Source organism: Camelus dromedarius, chromosome 5 (assembly GCF_036321535.1).
Source record: "Camelus dromedarius isolate mCamDro1 chromosome 5, mCamDro1.pat, whole genome shotgun sequence".
In the NCBI taxonomy this organism is placed as follows: Eukaryota; Metazoa; Chordata; class Mammalia; order Artiodactyla; family Camelidae; genus Camelus; species Camelus dromedarius.
Genome location: NC_087440.1, coordinates 54475902 through 54502208, shown reverse-complemented (window position 1 = coordinate 54502208; position 26307 = coordinate 54475902). Strand labels below are relative to the sequence as shown.

General features: G+C 37.7%; 1 protein-coding gene across 1 annotated transcript; it reads right to left on the bottom strand.

The window, feature by feature from the left end:
* Nucleotides 1-25932, bottom strand: CGRRF1 (cell growth regulator with ring finger domain 1). The gene is made up of 6 exons (XM_010982944.3): nucleotides 25695-25932; nucleotides 13143-13282; nucleotides 7603-7780; nucleotides 7301-7448; nucleotides 1663-1770; nucleotides 1-1435 (listed from the first exon to the last, which is right to left on the bottom strand). Exons 1-6 carry the CDS (start codon nucleotides 25796-25798, stop codon nucleotides 1115-1117), a joined length of 999 nt encoding a protein of 332 aa, XP_010981246.1. The 5' UTR covers nucleotides 25799-25932; the 3' UTR covers nucleotides 1-1114.
* Between the last annotated feature and the right edge of the window lie 375 nt (nucleotides 25933-26307).

Here is a 26307-nt window from a genome sequence, read left to right as displayed (position 1 = left end):
AATCTCCCTGCATGTCACAGTTTATTTGCTGTGATATAATTTCTTGGTGAGTCGAAGGTAATTTCCACTGAAGAAACAGGAAGTTCTGATTTACCTTTTTCTTCTTAGTCATCTTGGGAAAAACAGGGAATGGGGCTTTTTTTGACTATCAGGTTCCTCAACTCTTAAAGAGGATGTAACAAGGGATGAACAAAGTGATTTACTATTTGGAAGGATATGGGGTTTATTTGGAATAAAAAACACACTAGAAAAAAAACAGTTCTTTGTTTTCTATGGTGATTTTTCTGGCTCTAAAACCCCTCCAGTTTTGTATGAATTCATTGTACAGGAGGAAATCTAAGGTAAGGCATTGCAAGTGTCACAGATCTTCCCTGGTAGGTCACATTCTGCTAATCTAATCATATTTGACAATAAATTTAATTATCCAAGAAATTTTATTATCCATTTTTTATATATCTGCTTCCTATAAATGAGTATCATTTTAATCTATGACACACTGAGAACAGTTAAGAATTATATCTTGCATTTATGATTTAAGAAGCTATATTTAAAAATTAACATAAATAATTGTGTTTATGTGACAATGATTATCAGGAAAATTAGAAGCCAAACAGATGGATATTTATAGAAACTGATATTTCAGGAAAGGATTTAATATTATAACCCCTTTCTAATTCTTTTGTAAACCAGGGAACATACAATTACTGTAAGAAGAATTCAGTTTTTACCCAATTGCACTTCAGATTATGTCAAAGGAAAAAAATTCAGAAATCTTAAGACTTTTACTTCCTCAAATTTTAGGTGGATTGCTTTTCAGAATTCTTCTAATTGAAATTACATGAAATCCTCTAGCTGATAAAAGGCTAAATATTCACATTCTTCTCAAGAGATGAATGAATTTTTATACATTAACACAGAACAGGATTCCAGTATTTGCCATACTGAATAGCAAGGAATAAATTAATTTTCACCATCCATGTACCATACAAATACGAAGTTAGAAGAGAATTTTCACTGATGGTTAACACTGTAGATTCCATGTTATGATTAATTCCAAGAATATAAACTTTTGCATCTTCAGTGGAAAGTATACTTTTCAGTTGTGACAATACCCTCAGAGACTTTTCAATTTGTCTTTATCTTGCTCTTTTTGACTACAAAGTGCAAAAGATTCCTGAACAAATTGCCTGCACATTGGGCACTGCTGAAAATACTTAATACAGCCATCACACAGGCACGTGTGTCTACACGGCAAGAGCACCCAGTTCACAGTCCCGTTCTGGCAAACAACACAGTCCTTGCTGTTTTCCTCCGGCGGCTCCACTTCAGTTTCAGATAATCCAGCCTTTTCCAGCAAACTCCGGTCTGTGTTTTTTTGCTCTGGAGAGGAACTGCTGGAGGGAGTGGAATTATTATTTGCAGACATGAAAAGTTGCTGAAAATCAAAGAAACAAATGTAAAGATAATTACAATGACAATTACTCTTCAAATCCAAGGATCATAAGAGCTGCTAAAAATGTATGAGCCAGAAAATCCAACAGCAAATAATAGCTAACTTCTATGATAACTAACTGAGAAGTATTACTATCTCTTTATAAATAGTCATACTTTAAAATTCTGCAAACAAAAAAGACAGAGATAAGACTACAGGATACAACTTACCTTAAGATCATGAAATTGACCTTGAGCCAGGAGTAAATATTGATATAATATTCTGCAGGAGAGTTTATAAGTCTTATCAGGAATATGAATTACTGACACCATGGAAATCTAAAATAAAAATTGAACACCAGTCAGAATGTAACCTCCTTATATTATTTCACATATATGTGAAAAACACTTTTCAAATAAAAATAAGAGGTTGATAAATTAGAAAACTTATAAAAATTTCCTTAAATTACAGTCACTAAAGAGGAATCAGTTACATATTTTTGCCAGAGTTATTTTATTTATACTCAAATTTACAAATTTAATGTGATCTAAACAAAAATAACAATGAATTTTTTACACAGCTTCATGAGTTAACTATAAAATTTCCATATGAAAAAACTACACATAAGAATAGCTAGGGAAAAACTGGAAAGAAAGCTATGAGGGGGACTAAGCCCAGTCAGGTATTAAAACATACTACAACGCCTCCCAGGTTAAACCAGTGTGGTACTGGCACATGAATAGACAGATGGATGGAACGGAATAAGCAGTCCAGAAACAGACCCAACTACATATACAAATATGACAAAGGTGGCATCTCAAATCACTAGACAAAGAGAGTCTTCTTAATAATAAAAAGTACTGGGGCAACTGGGATAGCTGTTTGGAAAAATAGAAAATCAGATGCATTCCTCATACCATACGTAAGAATAAACTCCAAGAGCATAAGAGAGCTAACTGTGAAAAATATAACTATACAAATACTAGAAAACATGTGAATTTCTCTTTGGTTTACTGTAGAAAAAGACTTTCTAACTATGACTCAAACCCAGAGGCAGATACATTTGACAAATCTAACTTTAGGTTTTTGAACATAAAAATTGTAAATTTGCATGATAAAAACACTATAAGCAAAGTCAAAAGATACATGACAAACTGGACTATATTCACAATGTATATCAGAGACCAGGTATTAATATCCCTAATTTATGAAGAACTTTTAAAAATTGAAGAAAAAGTAAACAGAAATCCTATAGAAAAATGGGCCAAAGATGTGAACAGACAATTCGCAAAAAGATATAAACATGGTCCTTAGCCATATTAAAAGATGTTCAGTTTCACTCACAATATGATAAATGCAAATTAAAACTTCAGTGAGATATTTCTTGCTCATCAGATTAACAAAAATTTAAAAGTGTGCCAATACACTCTATGGAGAAGTAGTCACTTTCATATCTTACTGGTGGAAATATGCAAAAAAAAAAAAATAAAATAAAAGATACAACTCCAAAGTACAACTCCAATGGAGGGGAACTTGGCAGTATGTGATGAAAAGATACGTATTTATTTACCTTTCAACCTCACAGCCTCAACAATACTAAAATACATATGCACAGGTTATTCAGTGCAGGAATATTTACTGCAGAATACTGGAAACCACCTAAATGTCCAAGCACAAGAGACTGGCTGAATAATTAGTACAATATACCCTTACATACAATGGAGTGTTAGGCAGCTGGAAAAAAAGAGTAAGGAATATCTCTAAGAAGTGATCTGGAGTGATTTCCAGGAAATATTACGAAGTGAAAAAAGCAGGAACATGTATAGTATACAAAGTGTGCTACCTTTTGTGTAAGAGAAAAGGGAAATTAGAAGAAATAGATACCTGTATTTTCTTTTCATTACAATAAGAAACATAGGAAGGATGTACCAGAAAGCAGCTACGAGGATTAGGGTGTGTGAAAATGGGGGAAGGGATGAGAGCAACATCTGAGTCCACCTCTTTATAGTTTTTTGACTTTTGGGAGAACTAATCTGAGTAATCTATGGACAAAGTTTTTGACTATAAATCCTCAGTTTTGCACAGAAAGTAGGGAGAGGGCACTTTGAGCACCAAGTAATTAAATCCAGTAATGAATTATAAACCACTGAGGGGAAAAAGAATTAATGAGGCCATGAGGATAACAAATAGATAAACAAAGAAATAAATGGGAGGTCTCTTGCTTGTAATAGGATGCCAAGGGCCAACTGGAGGGCTGGAGTTGGAAAATACTCATTTTTGCAATTCTCATGGTAAAGGTAAAAACTGTTAAGAATCATCAATGGATATTAAATCCAAGAGGAAATTTTGATAAAGAGAAGGATATTTGTTTGGTCTTAAAGTGCCTCCCCACAGACTCATTATTTGCAAAGGAAGTAAAAAAGGAAACAGTGGAGAAATTAAATAACACCTTGACTGAGAGAGCAAAATTAACATCACCAATGAGGGAGAAGAACTCGCGAGCTTCTACCAGTGATGCCCTGAAAAGCACACATCATCACTTGTGCAGTACACTGGCTGAACATGCTCAACACAATCTAATTGTGAAAAAACATCAGACAAAATGAGGAATGTTCTACCTTGCAAAAACAGTGTGTGCACGTGACCGTATCTCAAAAATGCTAATGTCATAAAAGACAAAAAAAGACTATGGAAATGTTTCAGATTAAAGGAGGTTAAAGATACGTGACAAGTACATTATCTGACTCTAGACTAGAATCTGTACTGGAGGGGAAAACACGTTGTAAAGAATACTATTAGATCAACTGACAGATTGGAATATAGGTAATAGATTGGATAAGACATTATACCAACATTAGATTTATCAAATGGATAATATACTGTAGTTATATAAGAGAAGATCCCTATTAGTAGGAAATACACACTGAAGTACTTAGGAGTAAAGAATCATTGTGTATACAACTTATTCTCAATTCATTAAAAATATATATACCCATACATACACAAGTATATACATGGGCAAATAATGAAAATGATGCAAAAGTTAACAATTAACAATAGGAGATCTGGGTAAAGGGTGTATGGGTGTTCTTTTACTTTTTTATCTTTGCAAGTTTCTGAAATTATGTCCAAATAAAAATTTTAAAAAAACCCAACCCTACTATGTTCATAAAACTACAATATTCTTTACAGCTTCATAAGGATTTATTAATTTGGCAATGACTTCAGACCCTTTTCATACTAAATCAAAATGACAGGATTCATAGAAGATAGTAATGTTATCATCTGTTACTAACAATCCTGCCATTTGATTTAACATTAAAAGCCTCTGAAGCTACTATTATGCTAGTCATAAATACATATGTAGTCATAGATACACAATTGATATGAAAAAGATGTTTAAAACATATTATTAAATGAAAGGTCACAAAATAGTATGTATAATTTGATCCCATTGTTGTTTTAAAATTACATACACAAAGGTCTAGAAAAATACACACAAATATCCGTAGTGGTTATCTTTGAATGAAAGAAAACAGGTGATTTTACTTTTTCCCTTTTGACTTACCTAGATTTTCTAATCTATTTCCTGCCACAAACATGTAGTATTTGAGTACTACAGAAAAAATTACATACTAATATAATTTAGTAAAAATGAAAAAAATTTAAAGTCACGATCTTGCAATGACAATCCCCGCTTTCTTTTATCTACCTAGATTAACAAACTGGCTCCTAACTACATGATCTGAATGTAATTTATTACTGTTACAATAGGAATGGGAGAGTTTAAATTTTTTTTTTAATTTAGAATCTCTGACCCAGATAAAATATTGAAAAACCAAATGCCCAGTTCACTTTTGAAATTAAGAACAGAGAACATTAATACAAAATATGCTTTAGTTCTGATATTCAGCCCAGTCTGAGAGATAAGAGATGGAGAAGCAAGGATTAACAGGGAAAAATGGAGAGAGCTTCCTGACAAGAACAGAAGACACAGAGAAGGACCCAGGCAGGGAGATGGATACGAAGGAAGAGAGAAAAGGGCTGCTAACCCTGGATAGCCAGATGCCCAGGCTGCCCTGCGGGAACACGCCTCCCACAACCGCAGCTGGGCCAGTGGTCCTCATTCCAGCTGGATCACAGCCTGAGAGCAAATCTTTCCCAGTTTACAATGTCACTGAACTGTATGCTGAAAAGTGGTTTAAAAGGTCAATTTTATGTTATACATTATTTTACCACACACACACACTCCTTCACTGTTTAGATTGGGGAGGAAAGTTAGAAAACAAAGAGCCTGAGAACCTCAGGTAGACACAGAGCACCAGCAGCGAGCAGCAAAGGAAGCACAGGGGAAGCTGGCAGGAAGGTGACAGGTCTGACGCTTTCTATTTCAAATGGAAGGAAAGAAGCAGGGAGCTGAGAAGAGATGGGGCACATGGTGGTGAGAGGCGGGTTACCTTTCCCAGGTAGGCAGAGTAAAGGACGGAAAGGCAGGAAATACAGCCTGGAAATACGCAATACCAACTCAACAGGTCTTACTCATTCATCTTCAGCTGAAAAGAGTGGGAGGGAGGCAACTGGAAAAGCCCTCCTGGAGACTGCTTAGGAGCTCTGCTGTCAAGTTCTATGAGGCTCACTAACATTGCTTGGTATGACTTTTTTTCCACTTAATCAATTTACTGAGCACCTATTATGTTCCAGGCACTGTGTGAGGTTCTGGAAATACACTGCTGTTAGTATGACTTTTATTGAAAAAAAACAAACTGACTTCAGTTCAGTGGAACTTCAATTTGATAAAATTAAAACACTCCCAAAACAACAGAGGCATAACTGCATGTGAGCAGGGTCTAGTTCTCTCAATTAGGGTCTCCACCTTCCAAAGCTCAATGCATGCTTGTTTCAGGGAGATACTCCTGTTAGAAACTAAGGATACTGGCACAGAATTATACAGGCTCAGAATCAAGCCCTAGTTCCATCTCTCGTTTCCTGAATGGCTGGGATTTTTCTTCAGTCTCCTTCAGTGTTTATAAGGATACTCGCCCTAGCACACAAGGTTGTTAGAAGGTGTAAGTAAGTTAACACTTTGTTTATTATAAAGTGTCATAAAAAATGTTACCATATCTTTATTAATGAACATATCTATATCATGCACTTCAGAGAAGAAGTAAGTTGTGTCTCAGAGCATTCTTACCATGAAAGGATTTCACCAACAGTTTATTTCATACATAAGCTTCTACCATACTTAAAGGAATGCCAGGGCTCAGGTCCTTTTAGATCTCTAAGATGCATTTATCTTCCTAGTAGGGATAAACCACCAGACTAAAATAATTAGCACATAATGAGGAAAGGAGATTACAATCATTACTGAAAATATAGGGACCAAACACATAGAAGACGTAGGTGCAGCAGGGGGGATGATGGAAACAAGATGGCTGCAAGCAAGCAAAGAAAAGAGTGGACACTGTCTTGACTTCAAGCACATCAGATCATGACAATTCTGATTTACTCAGCGCTAAAAATATTAGGAATAAACATGCTCCCCAACAGACTTTTTCTGTGTGGCAAACATGACAGAATACAAAATGATGAAATTCATGTAATTCAACCACATCTTTTATTTTCTAAATAAAATCATATTCTTGCAACCCACATGGAAAAAAACAAGTCATACTCTGAAAGAGTGTTACACATATAAAACTCATACAAGTGTGCTTCCCCTGTATTCATTTTTCAAGAAAAATGTATCCAGGCCAAATGTGTATCCTCAGAAATCAAAACAAAACCTTTTTCTGTTTCACCAGGTAATGAAGATCCATCCTCCAAATCACTTAAAATCACATAATGCTCCAGAATTTTAAAATTACTTACAATATCATAAATTTCTCGATCATCCTCATCAGCTAGGGTCAACAGTGCTACCATTGGATAGCGAGATCTGGGCACCGTACCAAAGTCTTCAATCTTAGTATCTCTCGGTAACTGGCAATATATTTCTTCTTTGCTGTCCTTTTTAATACTTTTTTGAAGATGTAAAGGTAAATTGTCCATATAACCAAAAATACAATATACCAAAGGGGATAAATAATAACTTAGAAAACACTATTTTATCCATAAAAAGTTGAATGTCTAAAATTTTCATGTGTTAATGGATGTAACAGATAAAAGGATACAAATACTGCTCTTGATAGAGATATTCACTATACAGAGCATCTTCCAATGCTCGGGGAGTGCTTATTCGGAAGCAATAAAAGTGCTTCTGCAGAGCTTCATATAATTTTTGAACACTGCACCCCCAGTAGCATGTAAGGAGGCTATCTTCAAGGCAATCTGTTGTCAGAGTTATGCCAGCTGTAGAGAACAAATGAGACAAAGAGAAGAAAATTACCTAATGTAATTTCTAATACAATTATACATAGTGAGCAGCAAAAGCTTCCTTTTGGATGCTGGCCAGGCTGATGGCAGTTAAAGGAACTCATTAAAGGGTATGTGCCTATAAATGAAGGAAATGGTCTCAAACACAAAAAATATAAAAACTTTAATGTCTACACAATTTGAAGCGCTATCAGTAAACTAATTTACAACATTTTACATTTATGCTTGGAAATTGTAAATATGATTTTTTTGGATGACTTCAAGACTTTTCCCACATAGATTTCAAAAACTGAAATATAGCTCACAATTGATAACCTATCACTCTAATAGTGTATATAATCCTAACTACAAGAAGCAATAGAGCCATCTCCAAAAGTGGATACATACAACCCATCGGGGCCACAAGATGATCAGTGGAGTAGGAAATATATTAAAAAGAAATTTAGCCTTAAATTTGGGAGTTTGAGATTCGCAAATGTTAGCCACTATATATAAAAATAGATTTCATCATAATAAAAGATACCACAATTTAAGTAAACCTGATTAAGTGGATATACATATTAAAAGCAGACACACAAATTATCTTATACAGTTTTACGTATTTACTTAACACTTACATAGGATTTACTATGTGCCACCTACGTGCTTTTTTCCCTCGCTCATGGTAGTTGTAGCAATATCAAGTTCAAGGGCAGCAACATCCAGTGTCTCATACTACTGGCAGTACAAGCTGCAACATCTAGTACTCAGTGGCCGTGGAGTACTCACTAGACCAAAAGGGCATGGTTTCAGTCATTGCTCCTGGTTGAAATGACTTGGTCTCCGATTCTGGCTCCCCAAAGCTACTGGCAATTCTGTAAGCTACTCAATGTCCTTTTATTGGAGTCATTTCTGTTGTTTGCTAATAGGAATTTTGATTGATACATTACATATTTTTAAAAACGTGATCAAAAGTCTGTGTTGGAAAACGACACACAAACACAAGCAGATGCTCTACAGGACACCAGAAACTGACTGAGTTTTCAGTTTTCTTCTCTGTATTTAGTAGAATGTACACAGAGTCACAGATTCTGAGTATGTACAGTAGCAGCAACCTACAGCAATTCCTAATCATAGTTAAGCAAAAATCTTAATGGGCAGGAACTTCACAGAGGTAATTAGAACAGAATTTGACTTCAAATTTTTATATGATTCCAAACATCAGGTATTAATTCAAGAATGGAACATTCGTTTAGCTATTTTTTTTCAATTACTTGTCAAATAGCTGAAGAAAAACCCTCCATTAAAACAAATTTTAAAATATATATATATATTAAAATCACACATACTTTATGTAACTAAGGAACTACAAAACATGAGGCAAGAAAAAAAAAGTTGGATGTAGACAGGAGAAAAGGAAAAATAGAAATGGCATATAAAAAAGTAGAGAGAGAAAAAAAAGAAACCCAGATAATGATTTCTTAATATTATTATATTACTGGCAAAAAAATGTGAAAAATGTGAAAAGATGTATATACATAGCACTAGTTATGTCAAAATGCAGGAACCCACTCAAATGTCCATCAATATGGGATTAAATGAATAAAATATGGAATACTCCATAGTGAAGTACTACAACTCTTAAAAAAGAAATGAGCCATATCAAAGTATCTATATAAAGTACTGTGGAACAATCTTCAGAATATATTGTTAAATGAAGAAAGTAAGGTATTTACAGTATGCTACTGTTTCTCTCACAGGAGAGGATATCCATATATATGTGTTTATTTATACTTAAAAAGAACAATGAAAGGATAAGCCTTAAAAAAAAAAACCCTCAACTTCTAGAACATAGAAAACTACCCAGTATGTTTCTTCGCAAAACGAATCAGTTCCAGAGATTCAGAGCTGCATACAAGACTTGCATACTTGTGTACTTGACTACAATGGGGAGAGTGTCAGAGTCTACTGACAAATGGATATTAATCATACTTAACCATGTATCTCTGAAATTAATATTATAAGTTAACAAAAAGAACTACAGAACTATGAAATTCTATTCTCTACAGTCTTTCATAAATTTTTCCATTACATACACTGACAAGAGAATGTCCTGATTTACACTCACTGGTGATAGTTCAAATACCACTATTGCAAAACTGTTCTCCCTTTAGTTTTTCCCACTTCCTTGGCAGAGGGAGTTCTCATTCTTACAGTTTCTTGGTCTTCTAAATTCAGTGCACACACAGTGGCATCTCAGATCAATAGTTTTAACAGAACTGGGACACAGCCATAAACCAGAAAATTCAGAATCTAAATTAAGTGAAGCAGCATGGATGTGATTTCTCTCAGCCTGCCCTTACCTGCCTCACTGTGACAGCCAAGTAAAGCATAGTGCAAGAGAGAGAGCTGCAAAAATTTGAAAAAAAAAAGGACTATAGTTAAATGACTTGATCCACTAAAAAAGGAGAAACAATGAGGCAGAAAAGCCACAAACCCTGAAGAAGAATCCCTGAGAGAGAACAATGGACAAGGAGGTCGTGCATGAGGATAACAAAACCAGAGTCTTGGGAGACAAAATTTTTAGGTTGTGGGTATAGTGGTCCACAAATTTCTCCCCAAAAGCCATGTGTGTCATCTTGCCAAAACACGAGGCAGCTGTTTGCAAAAGGACAGCAGAATTCCTGAACTGAATTAATTCAACTCAACTAATATATCCTGAGCACTTCTTTTAATGTCATTAAGGCTTCTACATTAGGGACATGGAAACATCATAAATCCAAGTACAGAATCATTAAATAACAACAAAGCAATCCCAACAACTCACCCCTAGTAAAGAGAACTAAACAACTAAGATTAAAACTGATTCTCTGCTTTATTTTCAAGTAAATCAGGTCTCCAGATGCTCCCCCTTCCTCCTCTATGCACCGGGCATCTTAAGTACAGTGGTGAAAAAAGACCTGGATTTTTAAACTATCTATCTACACATCAGATGAAATAACCTTTTACAATGGCACAATTATTGCTCAGAATATTATCTCAGTGTCCTGGTTAGACATCTTTAACGACATCCACTATTTCATGGTTTAAACAAATGAACTTTATTCTGCCGAGCACAATTCCCAACAAAACCTTTCCCTTATTCCCCCATAGAAGACAAGGAGTGATATGCATGGGTATTTTAAAAACTAAAATACTTCAATAAGCATACTACAAGTCTGCACACAAAATTTCCTTCATGTACTTCAGTAACGCTACTGCTGGTAGCACCTAGTGTGCTGGGCATAGCAGAGAGGTCTCCCTCTCACTGGATATCTTTCATTTGCTTCTAACATTTACAGGGCAGGTTCTATTTGAGATTATTTCTGCATGGAAGGCAGATTAACGGAGTTCCTTACACATCCTGCCTCACAAGTGTGTTAGTTCTTGCTCAGTTCTGTATCAGTTCTTCTTTGTCAGTGTTTCCAGGCTTCTGTACGCTGCTGCAGGAAGGACGGCATTGTGTTTGTAGATTTTTTTTTGGCAATCTTGCTCAGAAGCCAGATTTGACATTATAGCAGGTTTAAGTGCATGTCCACGGAGGTTAGAGGTCACCAAACCACTACTGTCTGGCACATTTTAATCAGGCATGTTTTCTAAACAAATTTAGTTTCTCTGTCCTACCTTGAAGTTTGATTTTCCTAAGTGAAAAATGTCAGAATGAACCCCTTATCCACCACTGAGGGGGAAAAAAGGTCCTTAGTTCCCTTTAATTTACTGGGTAATAGTATAGTATTTACAGCTAAGGAAGAAAAATAAGAAATTTGTACTTTTTCATCATAAATCAAGCTTTACTTAAGGTTGATAATCTCTACTGACTATGTACACTGATTGCTGGCAACTGATTCTGGAAGTCAGAGGCAGGAAGATGACCAGGCAAGAATGGCCACAGGGACCAAGGGACAGGGTGTCAAGAGGCCAACTCTGTTCAATACTGCAGAGAGAACATTAACTCAGGACCTCAGGACGGAAAAGCGTCCACTGGATTTTATAACTGCGGGGACTGGAGGTGGGGGCGGCAGTTGTAATCAGTGACCTTGGAGAAAGCCATCTCAGTACAGGGATACTGGCAAAAATCAGACAGCACTGATCTGAGGAGTGAAAGGGAACAGGCTGAGAGAAGAAGGCAAGCGCAAACTACTTTTCAGAAGCCTGGCCGAGAAGGGAAGAAGAGACGGGACAGCGGCTAAAATAAGATGAAAAGCGGAAGAAGTTTTGGGATGTTTGTTTCTAAGGTACCAGAAATGTGAGCAAGTGTAAAAACTGATAGAGTCTTAGCCCAGAGATCTTTGTAGAGCTACAGGACTGTATGGAGAACTGCTTACTCTGCATTTCTATTTAACTGTCACAAAGCATTTCAAAGTCCAGAAGTTCAAAACTGAATTCAGTCTTTTCTTTCGAAAACTGCTATTCCTCCAGCACTCCTTATCTCAGTAATATGATCTGTTGGGGAGGACCCACACAAAGAACTTGAGTCTTCCTTAACTCTTCTCTCTTACCTGTCCCACCCTATGGTTTATCCACAACAAACTACTTACTGTTTCTCTAATGTATTATTCTTTCTATCTTGGTACTTTGTTCATGCTTCTCCTTCTATCTAGAATTTCTCCCAATCCCACAAAATAAACACCTACTTATCTCTCTCTCTCCCTCTCTTTCTTTCTTTCTCTCTCTCCCTCTCTCTCTCACACACACACACACACACACACAAAGGGGGAGGAAGGAGGAGAAAAGAAAAATAAGAGAGAGACAGACAGCACATTCTTCTTTATGAAGCTGTTCTTGCATATGCCTCCCCATCTTGGCAAACTTAATTCTTTCTTTATTTTACTTCTCTTTCCTAGATAATCTTGCAAACAATTTATTTTCCCAAGTACAGAAACAGACAACTACCATCTATCATTCCCACTTACCAACATAATATTAAATTACGCCATAATTTCAGATGAAAAGATGGTTGTTCCTCAGAAGGGTAGCACCTTACATTACCTATTCTTACACTACATCCTTACATTTCTCACCGCACTGAAGACCAGTGAAAATGACACGGTGTCCTAAGAGACTTCTCATATTAACACCTGTGATACTTTATTCTTCTCATACAAATGCCTCTGTCCACTAGATGATAAGTTCCTTAAGAGCAAGGTTTGTGAATTATTAGTCTTTGTATCTGTGTAATGTAGTACAACTCCTGTAGCAAAATAGGTGTTCAATAAATGTCTGTTAAGTCTGAGGAAGGGAAAGCAATAGAGAAAGAAAATTAAAGGGCTAAACAAGGGGCATAGAAAGTGAGAAAAATCTTAAGAAAATAGCCACCAACTTGTAATTGAAGCTGAAGATGGATTGGTGATCTCTAAGCCAAAAGGATTCTTGACTTGTCTCATTTGCTTTTTGAAAACTCTTGTGTTGAACTGGGTCTCTTCTGAATTTCTCAGAATTACCGGGACATCCCAACCAAACCTGAAGAAAGGTAAAAACAAAATAAGATGTAATTTTAACAAATATTGAAACTTTGTTATATATAAAGTATGTTGTGCTTTATTAGCTATTCCTTTTAACATAAGTATCAGAAAAAGAGATTCAGTTACTCAAAAATTTACATTATATTGCACAATTAATCCAGAATTAAGAGGTTAGAGATCCCATAGAATTGCAATATGTTGGTCAGCTGGCTGAATCGACACAATCTCGAAAACAAAGAGTTCTTTGTTAATTATTGTTGATTAAAAGGGAGTTTCATGATTAGAGATAAAATGTACCTAAAATAATGGCAAAAATATGATAGAATTATTGAATTTTTTAAATGATATGAAAAACAAATACGTATTTAATATGCAGACTGCTTGACATTATTTATGGATCAAGAGAGCTTTTAAACACCAAATATAGCCCTTCATTTACATGCTACGTTCTCTACTTTTAAATTTCATGTAAAAATGCAATAATGCATACTGAACAGACTTCGAGGGAAAACAGAAGGGTCTAAACTCAATTCCTTATAAAAGTAGAAAGCAGCTACGTTTATTTAATTTAAATAAAACAACTTAAAATGAAAACACATTAGTTGAACCGAGGGACTTTAGGTTGAGATAGCACAGTTTGGTTCATACTTTAATGCACTCTTTTCTCTCCAAACACTTAACAATGACAGATTGAAAAAATAAAAAGAGAAATGAAAGGGATCCCACTGAAATGAGTAAACAAACAGTGGTGTGTTTAAACAAGCCGAGAGTGCTGCTATTCTGCAATAAAAAAGGAATAAGTTATTACTACAACCACATGGAGAAGTTTCAAAAACAACATACTGTGCAAAAGATGCCTTACATAAAAGAGTACACACTATATGATTCCATAATAAGAAAGTTTACAGCAGGCAAAACTAATTTATGGTAGAAATAAAAAACAGAACAGTGGTTACTAGGGGTATAGGAGTGTGGACTGGCTGGGAAAGGGCACAAGCAAAACTTCTCTGGTGATGGTAATGTTCTCTATCGACTGGCGTTTGAATTGTATGGAAGATAGGTTTGAAAACACAAGACTTGTACATTTCACTGTATATAAACATTATTTTAAAAGAAAAAAAACTAAAAACAAAAACAAATATTCAACTCTAGCTAATAATATGCAATGCTTTAGTACTTAAAAAGAGTATAACTCACTTTGAAGTGATCAAGAAATTAAGGTGGCCTGATAGGTGGATAGAGGGATGGACAGATATGTAATAAAGACATTATAGCAAAAGGCTGATTGTAGAACCTAAGTCATGGTTATATGAGCATTCACTGTATACCTCAAGTTTTCTGTATATTTGAAAATTTTAATAATAAAATGTTGAAAAAAGAGACATAGCTGGGCTCAAAGACAAATCTTTATGAATCTGAAAAGGAAAAGAAATATAAATTATTGTGGTTGCCAGGGGGGTGGAGGGTGGGAAGGGATAGACTGGGATTTCAAAATTGTAGAATAGATAAACAAGATTACACTGTATAGCACAGGGAAATATACACAAAATGTTATGATAACTCACAGAGAAAAAAATGTGACAATGAGTGTGTATATGTCCATGAATGACTGAAAAATTGTGCTGAACACTGGAACTTGACACACCATTGTAAAATGATTATAAATCAATTAAAAATGTTAAAAAAAAAGAAATATAAATTATAAGTAAGGCTGATCCAACGGTTTGATGGGTTCTGAGTCTGACTGCAGGCAGCCTGTGGCAACGAAGCCTTCACACAGTAAGAAGGCCTCACAGGTTGCCCACTCAAGACAAGGGTCAAAGCCAGGTTCACAACTTGAATCCAGGAGTTGGTTTAGGCCAATGTCAATATGGGACAGAATTGTGGTTATAAGACCTAGTCCTTGATGTGGGGGTCTGGGAATCTGGGTGGAGGCTATTATAAAATGATTAAACAGTAAGGGTGAGGACAAGGCGGGAGTGGGCGACTTCTGCTAAAATTTAGGTTGCAAACTAAAATTTCAAAACACATGAATAAATCTAAGGCCAAGAAAAAGCTAATAAAATTAACAAATGGAATGAAATTTCACTCTAGATGATTTTAATTTTATAGCATAGTTGGATAAGGCTGTTTTGTTCCCACTTTAAAAAGCTGAAAAGCAAGACTTTAACAGATTAAAGTGCTTCCAAGTAAGTTAACTGAATCCCAAAACAAAGCTTAGTATTTACATGAATACAAAAACTCCAGCACTTAATAAGGTAAAATTCACAATGTTTAGCATATAATAAAAAATCGACAGGCATGCAAAGAAGCAGGAAAATGTGATCCACAATGAGCAGAGAAACTAATTAATAGTAATAGACCCCAGAAATAATACAGATACTAGAATTAGTAGACAAGGATATCAAAATCATTGCCATAACTATACTCCATATTTCAAGAAAGTAAGTAAAGATAGAGTATATTATGTAGAGACATGGAAGATATAGAAAAAGACCCAAATCCCTGTCTGAAGATGAAAAATACAATGTTTTGGATGAAAAATACACTGGATGGGATTAGAAGCACATTAGACATTACAGAACAAAAGATTAGTAAATTTGAAGACACAGCAACAGAAAGTATCCAATATGAAACAAAGATAAAAAAAAGCTGAACAAAAAAACAAAACATCAGTGAGCTGAGGGACAACTTGAAGCAGTATAACATACTGAAGTCTACAGAGGAGGAGAAGAGACAATACAAGAAAACTACTGACAAGTATTACTCAGGAACATAAATGCAAAAATTCTTAAAAAAATTTTAGCAAATTAAATCCAACAATATACAAAAAGGTTAATATGTCAAGACCTAGTTAGGTTTATCTCAGGAATGCACGGTTGGCTTAACATTACATTTAAACTGTAATGTAATTCAGGGGGGTGGGTATAGCTCAGTGGCAAAGCACATGCTTAGCATGCAAAGGTCCTGGGATCAATCCCAGTACCTCCATTTATAAATAAATAAAAAAAATGTAATCCACTATATTAAAAAAGAAAAATCATATAATCTTCCCAATACATGCAGAAAAAGTGCTTGCTAAAATCCAGTGTGATGTATTAATAGAAACCATTAGCAAAGCAGGAAACTGGGAATTTGAAAATTGCACCTCTTGGACAGTGATGGAAATGTTAGCTGTCTTGATTGTGGTAGTGGTTTCATTGGTGTATGCATCTATCAAAATTCATCAAACTGTACCTCTGAAACATATGTAGTTTATTGTACAGGAACCATACCACAATAAAGGTGTTTAAAAAAAAACTAGGAATGTGAAAAAAGAACTTACTCAACCGGACAAATGGCAGCAATAAAAAAAAAGTAAGCTAAGATCATACTTAATTAAAAACTGCTTTCCTCCTAAAGTCAGGAGCAAGACATTTAAGAGCCATGTGTCCTGAAGCACTCACTCAACCTCTATGTAACTGTTTCCCACCTGTAGATGTTTCTAGCAGGGCTTGGCACTCTGTAAGTGCTGGCAATGGTAATGTAGATGATGGAGTTAGGGATGGACAGAGAGAAAATACAAATTCAGTAACTTCTCCTCTTTGATCCTCAGAATCAGTGACCTCACAGCTTCTGCCTCCACTGCTCACGGTTGCCCCAGTACATTTTAAAGGTTATGTCAGGCATATGGAGTTGTACGACACAAAGTAAAACCTTCCTATGACAGCCATAACACCTTCCCTTTCCTTCCTTCTTTCCTTCACCGCTTGGAGTGAAAAAAAAAGTAAGAAAAACACCACTTTATACATACTCCTCATTACATCCCCTTATACCCACAGTACCAGTAGTAAAAGCTAGAATTCAGGTCTCATGGTCTTCATTTTCATGTAGGTTCAAGCACTGTATTTCAGGTACTTTATAATATTGTACCTAAAAATTTCAATTAAAGAATCCTTTAAGGTGTAGGAGCCAGAAACCCCCAAAAGGCAGGGCTTTCGGAAGATATCTGGAAGCAGCCCATCATGAGTGTAAAATTCCTTTGTAATATTCTTTATATACTCCATGATGTATCTGGTTTTAATATAAAAATGCTATTTGTCCAAATCTTTACATAAAGTCAATGCTGTAGAAGGATATACCATATCTGCTCTATATACACCTCAGAATAGGACAAAGAATTTGACATGTAACGTGCCGCTCCTCTTTCAGCATCCTCATTCAAGGCTGCCTGGCCCAGCATCACATCAACAGTTAGGAAAGCAGATTCTTATCGTTAAAAGAAATTCCTTTTTCTAGATTTTTAATTTCTCTGCCTAGTGCTTAATCTTGGGTCTACGGTTTTTAATATCCTAAGGTCCTTGATTTGACTTATATACATCTCTTAAAACTAGTGTTAGGAAGTTAGGAATCTTGCTCAGTTTGTTGGCCTTTTATCTTATATAACCGTCTTACTGTGAAGGATAACATACATTTTTTTTTTAAAAGTACACAAAATACTTTTCTGAATAACAAACTAATTGTTATTCAGGTTAAGAACCAAAACAATACCCTCAGGAAGTTTCCTTGTGTCACCTCCCATGTACTACCCCTTCCTTCTCTATCTTGACTTCAATGACTATAATTTAGTATACGTGTTTTTGAATTTTTCTATAAGTGGAAGCATGCTGTGTATACTTTTACTTCCTATTTTATAACATTATGTTGAGGATCCATTCTTTTTTTAAAAAAAAAACAGCTTTATTGCTTACAGCTCACTCATTTAAAGTGTACAGTTCATTGGTTTTTAGTATATTTGCAGAGTAGTGCAAGCATCACCATAATCTAATTTTAGGACATTTCATCATCCCCCAAAGAAACCCTGTGCCCATTAGCAGTCATTCTCTATTCCCTCCCTCTCTCTCCTCCCCATGTACCAAAAAAGTGGAGAAGGTGAAGATGCATTCTTGTGTCTATTCATAGCGCATTTTTGTGGCTGTAGACTATTCTACTATATAAACATGCCATAATCTGCTTATTCATTCCACTCTTAATGTTGTCCTCACGTCTTGGCCATTATGAATAATGCTATATGAACATTTTCATACAAGGGTCTCAGTGCACATACACATACATGCATTTCTGTTATGAATGGAATTTCTCGGCCATAAGGTCTGCGCTTCTTCAACTTTGGTAGATAATGTTAACAATTGTTCTATGTGGTTACATTCCACTGGCAATGAATGAGGGCTCCCCTTGCTCCATATCCTTGTCAAAACGTGATTAGCCATCCTGGTAGGTAGGTGGTAGCATTATACTATGGTTTTAATTTCTGTTTCCTTGAACACTAATGAGGTTGAGCACTTTTTATGATTATTGCTACTTGGATATTCTCTTTTGTGAAAGCCTTTTCAAATCTTTTCCCTGTTTTTCTACTGGTCTGTCTTTATTTTCCTTATTTAGAGAAATTCTTTATATGTTCTGAATGAGCCCTTTATTGGATAAATCTTCAGCGCTTTTACAGTCTGCCTTTTTATGTTCATAATGGTATCTTTTGATTAACAAAGCCCTTAATTTTAACACAAAAGTTATTAACCTTTTCCTTTAGGGTTTAGGTTCTTGCTCTTTGGCTTTTCATGACTGCCTTATGTGAATGGTGTCCCAACACTGATACACTTCTGCATTACAATCTCAGACAGGTCTGTGTTCCTGTCCTTTTAGAGAAGTTAGGTGAGCATGCCTACAGCAACCAGTGCTTAGTCAAGGCTCTGGGTCCTTATCTGATTCTGCCAGCCCGGTTCCGATATCCTCATGCTTTGAGGGGAACATAGAGGGTGAGAGGGATAGAACTCATTGTGTAATAAAGCGACATCATAACCTGACCACACCTCTTGTCCTAAACATTATGCCTAAAGTAGTTAAAGATCATATAAGCTGACTCACTCATGTTGAGCTTTCAGCCGAGAATAATCCTAAACCCTTTACATCCACCTGCCTCATCGTGAACTTGCTCTTTTTGCATAAAAATCCACAACTTTCACAGTTTAAACTTATTTCACGTGGACCAATACTTCTGTCTTTAACGTATTACTCAAAAGCCAATATGCAGAAGTCATCTGGAATGAAGTCAAACAATGGAGACTGGCTATTTAGCAATCCATAACTGGCGCTGGGGAATAGGTCAGCGACCCAGTGATGTATCTCTGGCCACCATCCTTATATCTGACCTTTTCCACATTTTTAATCAAAAACTTGGATTAAGACATTAATGTCCTGTGTATCAGATCTCAGCTGATATGACATTAAAAGAAATAGTAAAGTAGAAATTGACCAATTTTCTTTTCAATCAAATTTCATTTTTATCTCTTCCCACTCAAAGTCACTTTGGCAACTTGTTAGTAATGGAATACCAAATAAATAAATGTTTCTCAACACTCATTACTTCCTCTTTTATATAAACTTAGCCCCCCTTTTACCTATTAAGAGAATTTTCCATTCTCTTTACTGTTACAATTTTATATGTAATCCTCTCAGAATTTTCTATAATTCTGGCTTTTCCCATTTCTAAAGTGTTCGTTGCACGTGTTCATAAGGCTTAAACTTCCAGCACAGCAGGAACCTGGGGACTTCCAACTCTGTCCACACTTCTTCACATTGCCTGTACAACGTCCTACCCTGCACACACTTCCTAAGCTTCCTGTCAGCAGTTGAATCAGAGAACTGACCTCCTTTCCTTGTTAGAGTCTCATGGAGTCCCTGATGAATAAAGGTTACTTTGAGGCTAAAGTTTCAAGCTAAACAGTAAACAATTTTTATCACCTCTTCAGCCCTGAGTTCTAAAGCCAATTCGAAAACACACAGGCAGTTACTAATCTAGGGGTGGGGAGGGGGGGGCTTCTCTTCTGTATAATCTCCCAAAGTTGGCCTCACTTGGCTAGTTGAACACTGAGACTGGATTAGGATATAAAAAACATTCATGGGAAATCCTTGGTAGGGGAGGAGGGTTGTTTCTGAGGAAACTGCTGTGCTAACAGTATGACTTTGAGTAAGTGACTCCATCTCTAAAATTCCATGCCTTTAATTGTAAAAAGAGGGATTAGATATGTTATCTTAAGGCCCTATTAAGGCTTGAAATGCCACTTCTAACCGTTTTGTGTTTTCTTTTAGATTGTTCCAAGAAATATCTTGCCAATAAAAGTGTCATATATTTTGTACCCTAAGCCAATACAAACTAAAGTTATATTCTTTTCCTAGGAAGGAATCTGTACCTCATCACCAACCTCATCACACATACACACAACCTACAGCATTCGACAAGTGAGATGAGAAATAGTCAAGGTCAGTGTATTTGGCAGGGTTGGCAGGAGCGAGAAACCAAATCAGTTATTTAGACATAAAGAATTTAATATAAAGAACTGCTAACCAAGTACTGAAGGACTGAAAAGGGAAGAAGGGGACACGGAGATATCTGAGCAAGAAGCAGTTATCCCTCTAAGACTATGAAAACAAAGAAAGATTGGGGATTATTACAATTTAGAAGCTTGGAGAAGGAATCCCCCAGAGCTGGACCCAGTCTTTTGCAGTAGGAGTGCTGGCCAGCTGGTGCTGATATTTCTGAAGGAGTACAATAAGCTAGTTCCAGGTATGAGAAAAAATCATAAACTAAAACTGCTGCTACTCAGGCCAACTGTCACTGCCAGGATCATGACCAGTGCTGCAGGACTGTAGACTAGGAAAAGGAAGCAAACTGTAAGAGGATGTCCCTTCTTCCTCCTCCAGCATTCTAGATTCTTTCCAGCACCTCCACTGGCAGAGCCTAATAGGAAGCAAACTAGCACAAGAGAATATGTTTGCAAAGTTCTGGCCCCAGTTTTGAAAGCAGAGCACAGAGAGCATGTCTGCAGCCAAGAAACAACAGCCTTGGAGAAAGATCTGGAGGACGATTTACAGTATCCTCGTGGCAGTGCCGAGGATACAGAGACCTTCCTCAAGAGGACCTGACCTTCCCATCAATCAGGGGAACCCCATCTACGGACTGACTTAGATTTGGAAACTGGGTGAAAGGTCATAACTCTCCATTGTGACAAGTCAGGTTTCTGGCTCCAGACCTGGAGTTTTTCCTTCTATGTAGTTCATGTAGCATTGAGTAGGCCACCTACCTATTTCATTCCCAAGGCTATGTAACCTATTAGCCAGTGTCAAAGATCCTTGTGGGCCAAAACATTCTCTACTTTGTCCCTCACTGCCCATTATGGGACATATGTCCACCCTGACTCTTTTGGTTATGTGTTGCCACCAGACCTCAGATCAGAAAGTCCACCATAATGGCAGCATCTCACACCATCATCGACGGCCTACAGGGGACACATTAGGGATTTTCAAGGACACCAGTCTCCTTTAGTAGAGCCTTCATAAAGTGTGTCTTCTGTGTCCCTTTGAAGGACGCAGTAAGGGAACAGGTGGGCAGGCTGCACATAATAAATCCAATCTAATATTCCTATCTTCCTAAGCCTTCAGATTCCTTCATTATGCCAGGAAAGTTCTAGCATCTCAACCTTATTAAATATAGGGCACCTCTGACTCCAAGTTTCAGTAAACCAAGTATGAGTTAACACTTTAGATTCAGAATTGTTTGAGAATACACCCAGATCAAAAAATGCAGTCTGATCTATTGTTACATCCTACCCTCCTTGGCCTAACCTACTTACACTCCATTCTCACAAATAATACCCAAATTCACGATGATACAAATTAGCAAACTTTTGTAATTCTTTTAGAGGGCTAAGCTATTTCTAACTAGGTCAGGTTTTTGTCCCTGTCCTGTGGAGCATGAAGAGATCTGGGCCTCGTGGCAAAAAGCGATAGCAGTAGGTCTTGAGTGTAGACAGCCTTTGCAAAGCAACTGCCCTAGAGGAGGTTATTACACGATCTCCAAGCAAGGGAAGGCTAGTTTTCTCTGACACAAAAAACAGGCTGCTTCCAACAACAAGGGAGGCTCAGAGTGACTGGGGTTTCAAAATTCTCAGCTCTGTCCAAGTTTATTTAGATGTTGCCATTCCAAATCTCAGGGCTCCACTGTTTCCCAATTGTGTCTTAAATGAGACACCAACACAGCTGTGAAATTCTAATACCAGTATAATTAAAACTGTGTTCAATTTTTAGCTTCGTGGTTACAAGAAGTGAAGTAATTTGGAACCATAAAGACTCCCTGATTCTCTAAGACTTGATCCGAGAGTTTAAAGACCTGAGTTCATCATTTTCTTTCTGTAAGTGCTCCAGTGGTCTCCCAAGCAACCATCCTGCCCATCCCTCGGTCCCTGTAGTCTCATTACCGCCACGATGGTCATATACTTTAGCCTCTTGGTCCCCCAAGGCACTTACTTCAGAAATCATTTAATCACAATCAAACAAAGGTTGTAATTTGATTAATTATAATACCAACACATGCCATGAGTTACTAGAATCTTATTTCCCATTGGCAAGGAGCTGAGGAAAGGACCAAACCCAAATCCCATCTTTGAAGGTTCCCCCCTGGGATCCCAATCTCAATAACAATTCTTTAATCAATATATTTAGCAGTCCAATTAGGAGATCAAAACCACACTGGTTATTTTAACAGATAATTTAATATAAATAAGTCTTAACCAGATGTTGAAGAACTGAAAAGGCGAAAAAGGGGACACTGAGTATCAAAGAAGTGGAAACAGTAGGAAGCAACTATCTCTCCTAGGACAAGGGATAGAGGAAAGAGGATTACTACAGCTTAGAAATTTGGAGGAAAGACTCCTATGCAGCTGGGACTCAGATCTGCAGAATGGGCATTGAAATCTTTGAAGGGGTACAATGAGGCTGGTTCTAAGAGAGTGGAAAACTATAGACTGGGACCAACTGCTAATGCCAGAGTGAGGCACTGCTGCTGTGGTGAGACAGATGAGGAAAAGCAGCTAACAGCAAGCAGCAAGTCCTTTTGCCCTCCTCTAGCCTTCTACTCCCCCTTCCCCTACTGGCAAAGCCTCGCAGAGGCAGTGAGCTAGTGAAGAAGAAAGATGGCAGAGTATATAAGGGTGGCATGAAGCTGAGAGATGATAACTTAATAATCTGTAGTCAGGAGAAGTGGAGAGTAGCTGCAGAGTCAGGGTCCCCGATTCTTTGAAACTGTTACAGGGTGTATGTGGCATTTTGGTCTCCTTTCTGCACAGTGCCTGGCAAATAGCAAGAGCTTAATGAACGTGAGCTGTTAGAGCTCACAGAAACCATCATCACATAGTTAAGCAGAGATACAATACTTCCAACTGCATGATTCTCTGCTATTGCTATTGGGATTCCAACAAGCAGGTGGTCCTGTTCTTTCTCCACTCCCACACAGTGCAAGTGGACAAGAACAGTGGAGAGAAGCAACAGAAAGAAACCCAGAGTAGTACTGAGGTAAGAACCATGGCAGAGAAGACAGATGACTGACAGGGATTATATTTGGGGAGGTTTAAAAAAAATGACAAGAGTGAAAAGCATAGTGGATCAACGGGCTTACCTTTTGTCTGGGGTACTATTAGAAAGTTGCTCTTATGAGATCTAGATGGTTTTCACTGTTTCTGAGCAATGAATTTGTGGTCTTGGCTTAGGTTAGCTAATAAACACAAGCGAAAAGGTTATCTACATGGGCAAAGCTAACCCAGGTTGGGTTAGGCTCAAGATGACTGGTTAGGCCCAAATCAGGATGGAAGTGACCAGCACTTACATGCTTTTGTGGCCTCAGATGTGCTTAGTTTAGACTTCCAAAAGTTCTACAATTACCTGGGCTTCCACCCTTGTGAAAGCCATACTTAAATGGAGTGGTTAGGTAATCATTAAGTTTTCAAACCAAGTCTGAAATTTGGCAGAGCCAGGATTTGAACCTAGGTCTGTCTGACTCCCAAGCCTGTCTCTTAACCACTACCAACATGAGGTTCCTGACTACCCTTCACCCACAGATGCCACCCTCAGTATCAGTATGGTCTTCACTCATTTTCCTCTCCCCAATACTAAAGACAGAGAGTTAAGATGTCTAATTAGTTGAATTAGGCCAATTGAAAATTAATTTTTAAATAATTAGGCCTATTGAAAATTAAAATTTAAGGACATACTGCAATTATCAAACTACTTATTTTCCTTAATGGAGGAAAATTACATTTCCTGGAGAAAATAACGCTAACATTATAATCAATAAAAATCCTGTGTTGAGACAGCTTTTCTCACTTGGGCAACATCTTCCAAATTCCAATTTCAAACTTTCTTGAAATGAATAACTGCAAGAAAATCTGATGGGTCAAGAATAACAAAATGTGTACAATTAATCTTAATCTTCCCCCATTAACCAACAAGGAATTTTATGACCTACTGTTGGCAGGGTAGAAAGCAGCGTGGAAATGTTAAAACTTTACTTAGTTCCCAATGGTGGTCTAGTTTCAGAAATTGACAAGGGCTTGTGCCCTTTTTTTAAAGCAACCACGTATGTGATCAAAGTATTTTTAAACTCATTTACACAGCCTGCTCTATTCACTAGCATGTCTCCTCTGGCCGTTTGCTCACATATTCTCTGAAACGCCTTCTATCCCCTGCTATACACCTTTAGCTCCATTTATTTTTCAAAATATTTATTTCTCAAAATCCAGCTCATGTCTCTCTCCTCAGTGGACGGACCAGTAAGATGCTTTCAACTAGCTGTATTTATAAGGCTTCTCTAAACATGATACAATGGCATCTACTCAAGAGAGAAATTTTAGAATCTTTGAGCTAGAAGAATTGCTCAGGGATGATCTAACAGTCTACTCTCCTTGTCTTACCCCTTAGTGTAAGTTATCTCTAAGGTCTCTTTCACCTCTAAAATTATGTTTTTATAGGTCTATTGACTAAATATTCCTTCAAAAAAAAAAAAGTGCGGAATGTGTGTAGAAACCATTAAGTTCTCAAACGGTAATAGAGTTCAGTTACAAGTTACCCTGAAAAGATCTGAGGGCAAGTGCTCAATTCAGGTCAGAAGAACAACAATCAGCCTGGTTTACTGTCCACGTCTGTGCACTGTACCGCAGGTGACGGATTCACTCTGGGCACACAGTAGGCCCCAATTCCGGAGAGAAGCCCGTTGTACAAGCCCTCTGTCCTAACACCAAGACAAGGCCCTAATTGGCTGCTTTAATCACCTAGAAACAAAGCTGGGTAAAATACCTCAATCCGGCACCACCCCCTGATGCCCGCAGCGACGGTGACGGGGCGGTGATGCAGGGCAGTGATGCAGGTGCGGTGTCCACCTTGTTTTCCTCCTGGAGCGGGTCGGAGCCCGCGGCACTGGCTCTCCAACAGCCCAAGGAGCCCCAGTCCAGCAGCCTCCCAGCTCCTCTGCCCCCTGCTGCCAGCCGCGACCCCACTCCCTGACTGTCTGCCCCTCCGTCCATTTCCCCTAGCCCCGGGGGACTCACCATCCCAACACCAGGCCAGTGGTCACGATGAAGCAGGTAAACACCACCGCGATGTAGAAAAGCGGCGAGTACTCATACAGCGTTACTAGAAACACCGCAGCCATCAGGGTTTCCTAAACTGAACCGGGCTCCAGCAGCCCAGCTTAGCCTAGCCTAGTCCGGCCCGCTTGGCCGGGGTAGAAGCCAATACGGTGCCCCGGAGCGGACAAACTTTGTAGATCCGCATTCGCCCGGAGTTCTTGTAGGCTAGAAGTAGGGGTAGCCTCGCGGGCTACGGAAAGCGGCGTACCAATCAAGAGGTCGCCTGCAGGGCTCGCCCCGCCCCTCCCGCTGCGGTCCCGAGTTATTGGCTTCGCAGAGGGGCGGGTCCCGACTCGCCCCGCCCCCGGCTCCTGGGATTGGTATCCAGCGCGCGTCTTCTTTGGCAATCTGAACTAGCTGTCCACGCTTTTTTGCGGCAGATTCTAAACCGATATCTGGGCCAACTCCGTCCCAGACTCAGGTAAGGTCTTCTGATGCCAGAGAGAGGTGGCACAGTCCGAAACCCCCGTCACAGAGTCTACGTCCTCAAACTCTGCACGTTACGTCTGAGGCAGACGTGGGAGGACAAGGA

What these genes read in the sequence shown, in the direction of transcription:
- CGRRF1 (XM_010982944.3), bottom strand. Translation starts at nt 25,798, where the DNA reads ATGGCTGCGGTGTTTCTAGTAACGCTGTATGAGTACTCGCCGCTTTTC. An exon ending in ACTGGCCTGGTGTTGGGATG is followed by an intron (nt 13,283 to 25,694) that starts GTGAGTCCCCCG and finishes ACCTTTCTTCAG; the next exon opens with GTTTGGTTGGGATGTCCCGG. An exon ending in ATCGAGAAATTTATGATATT is followed by an intron (nt 1,771 to 7,300) that starts GTAAGTAATTTT and finishes TTTTTATTTTAG; the next exon opens with ATTTCCATGGTGTCAGTAAT.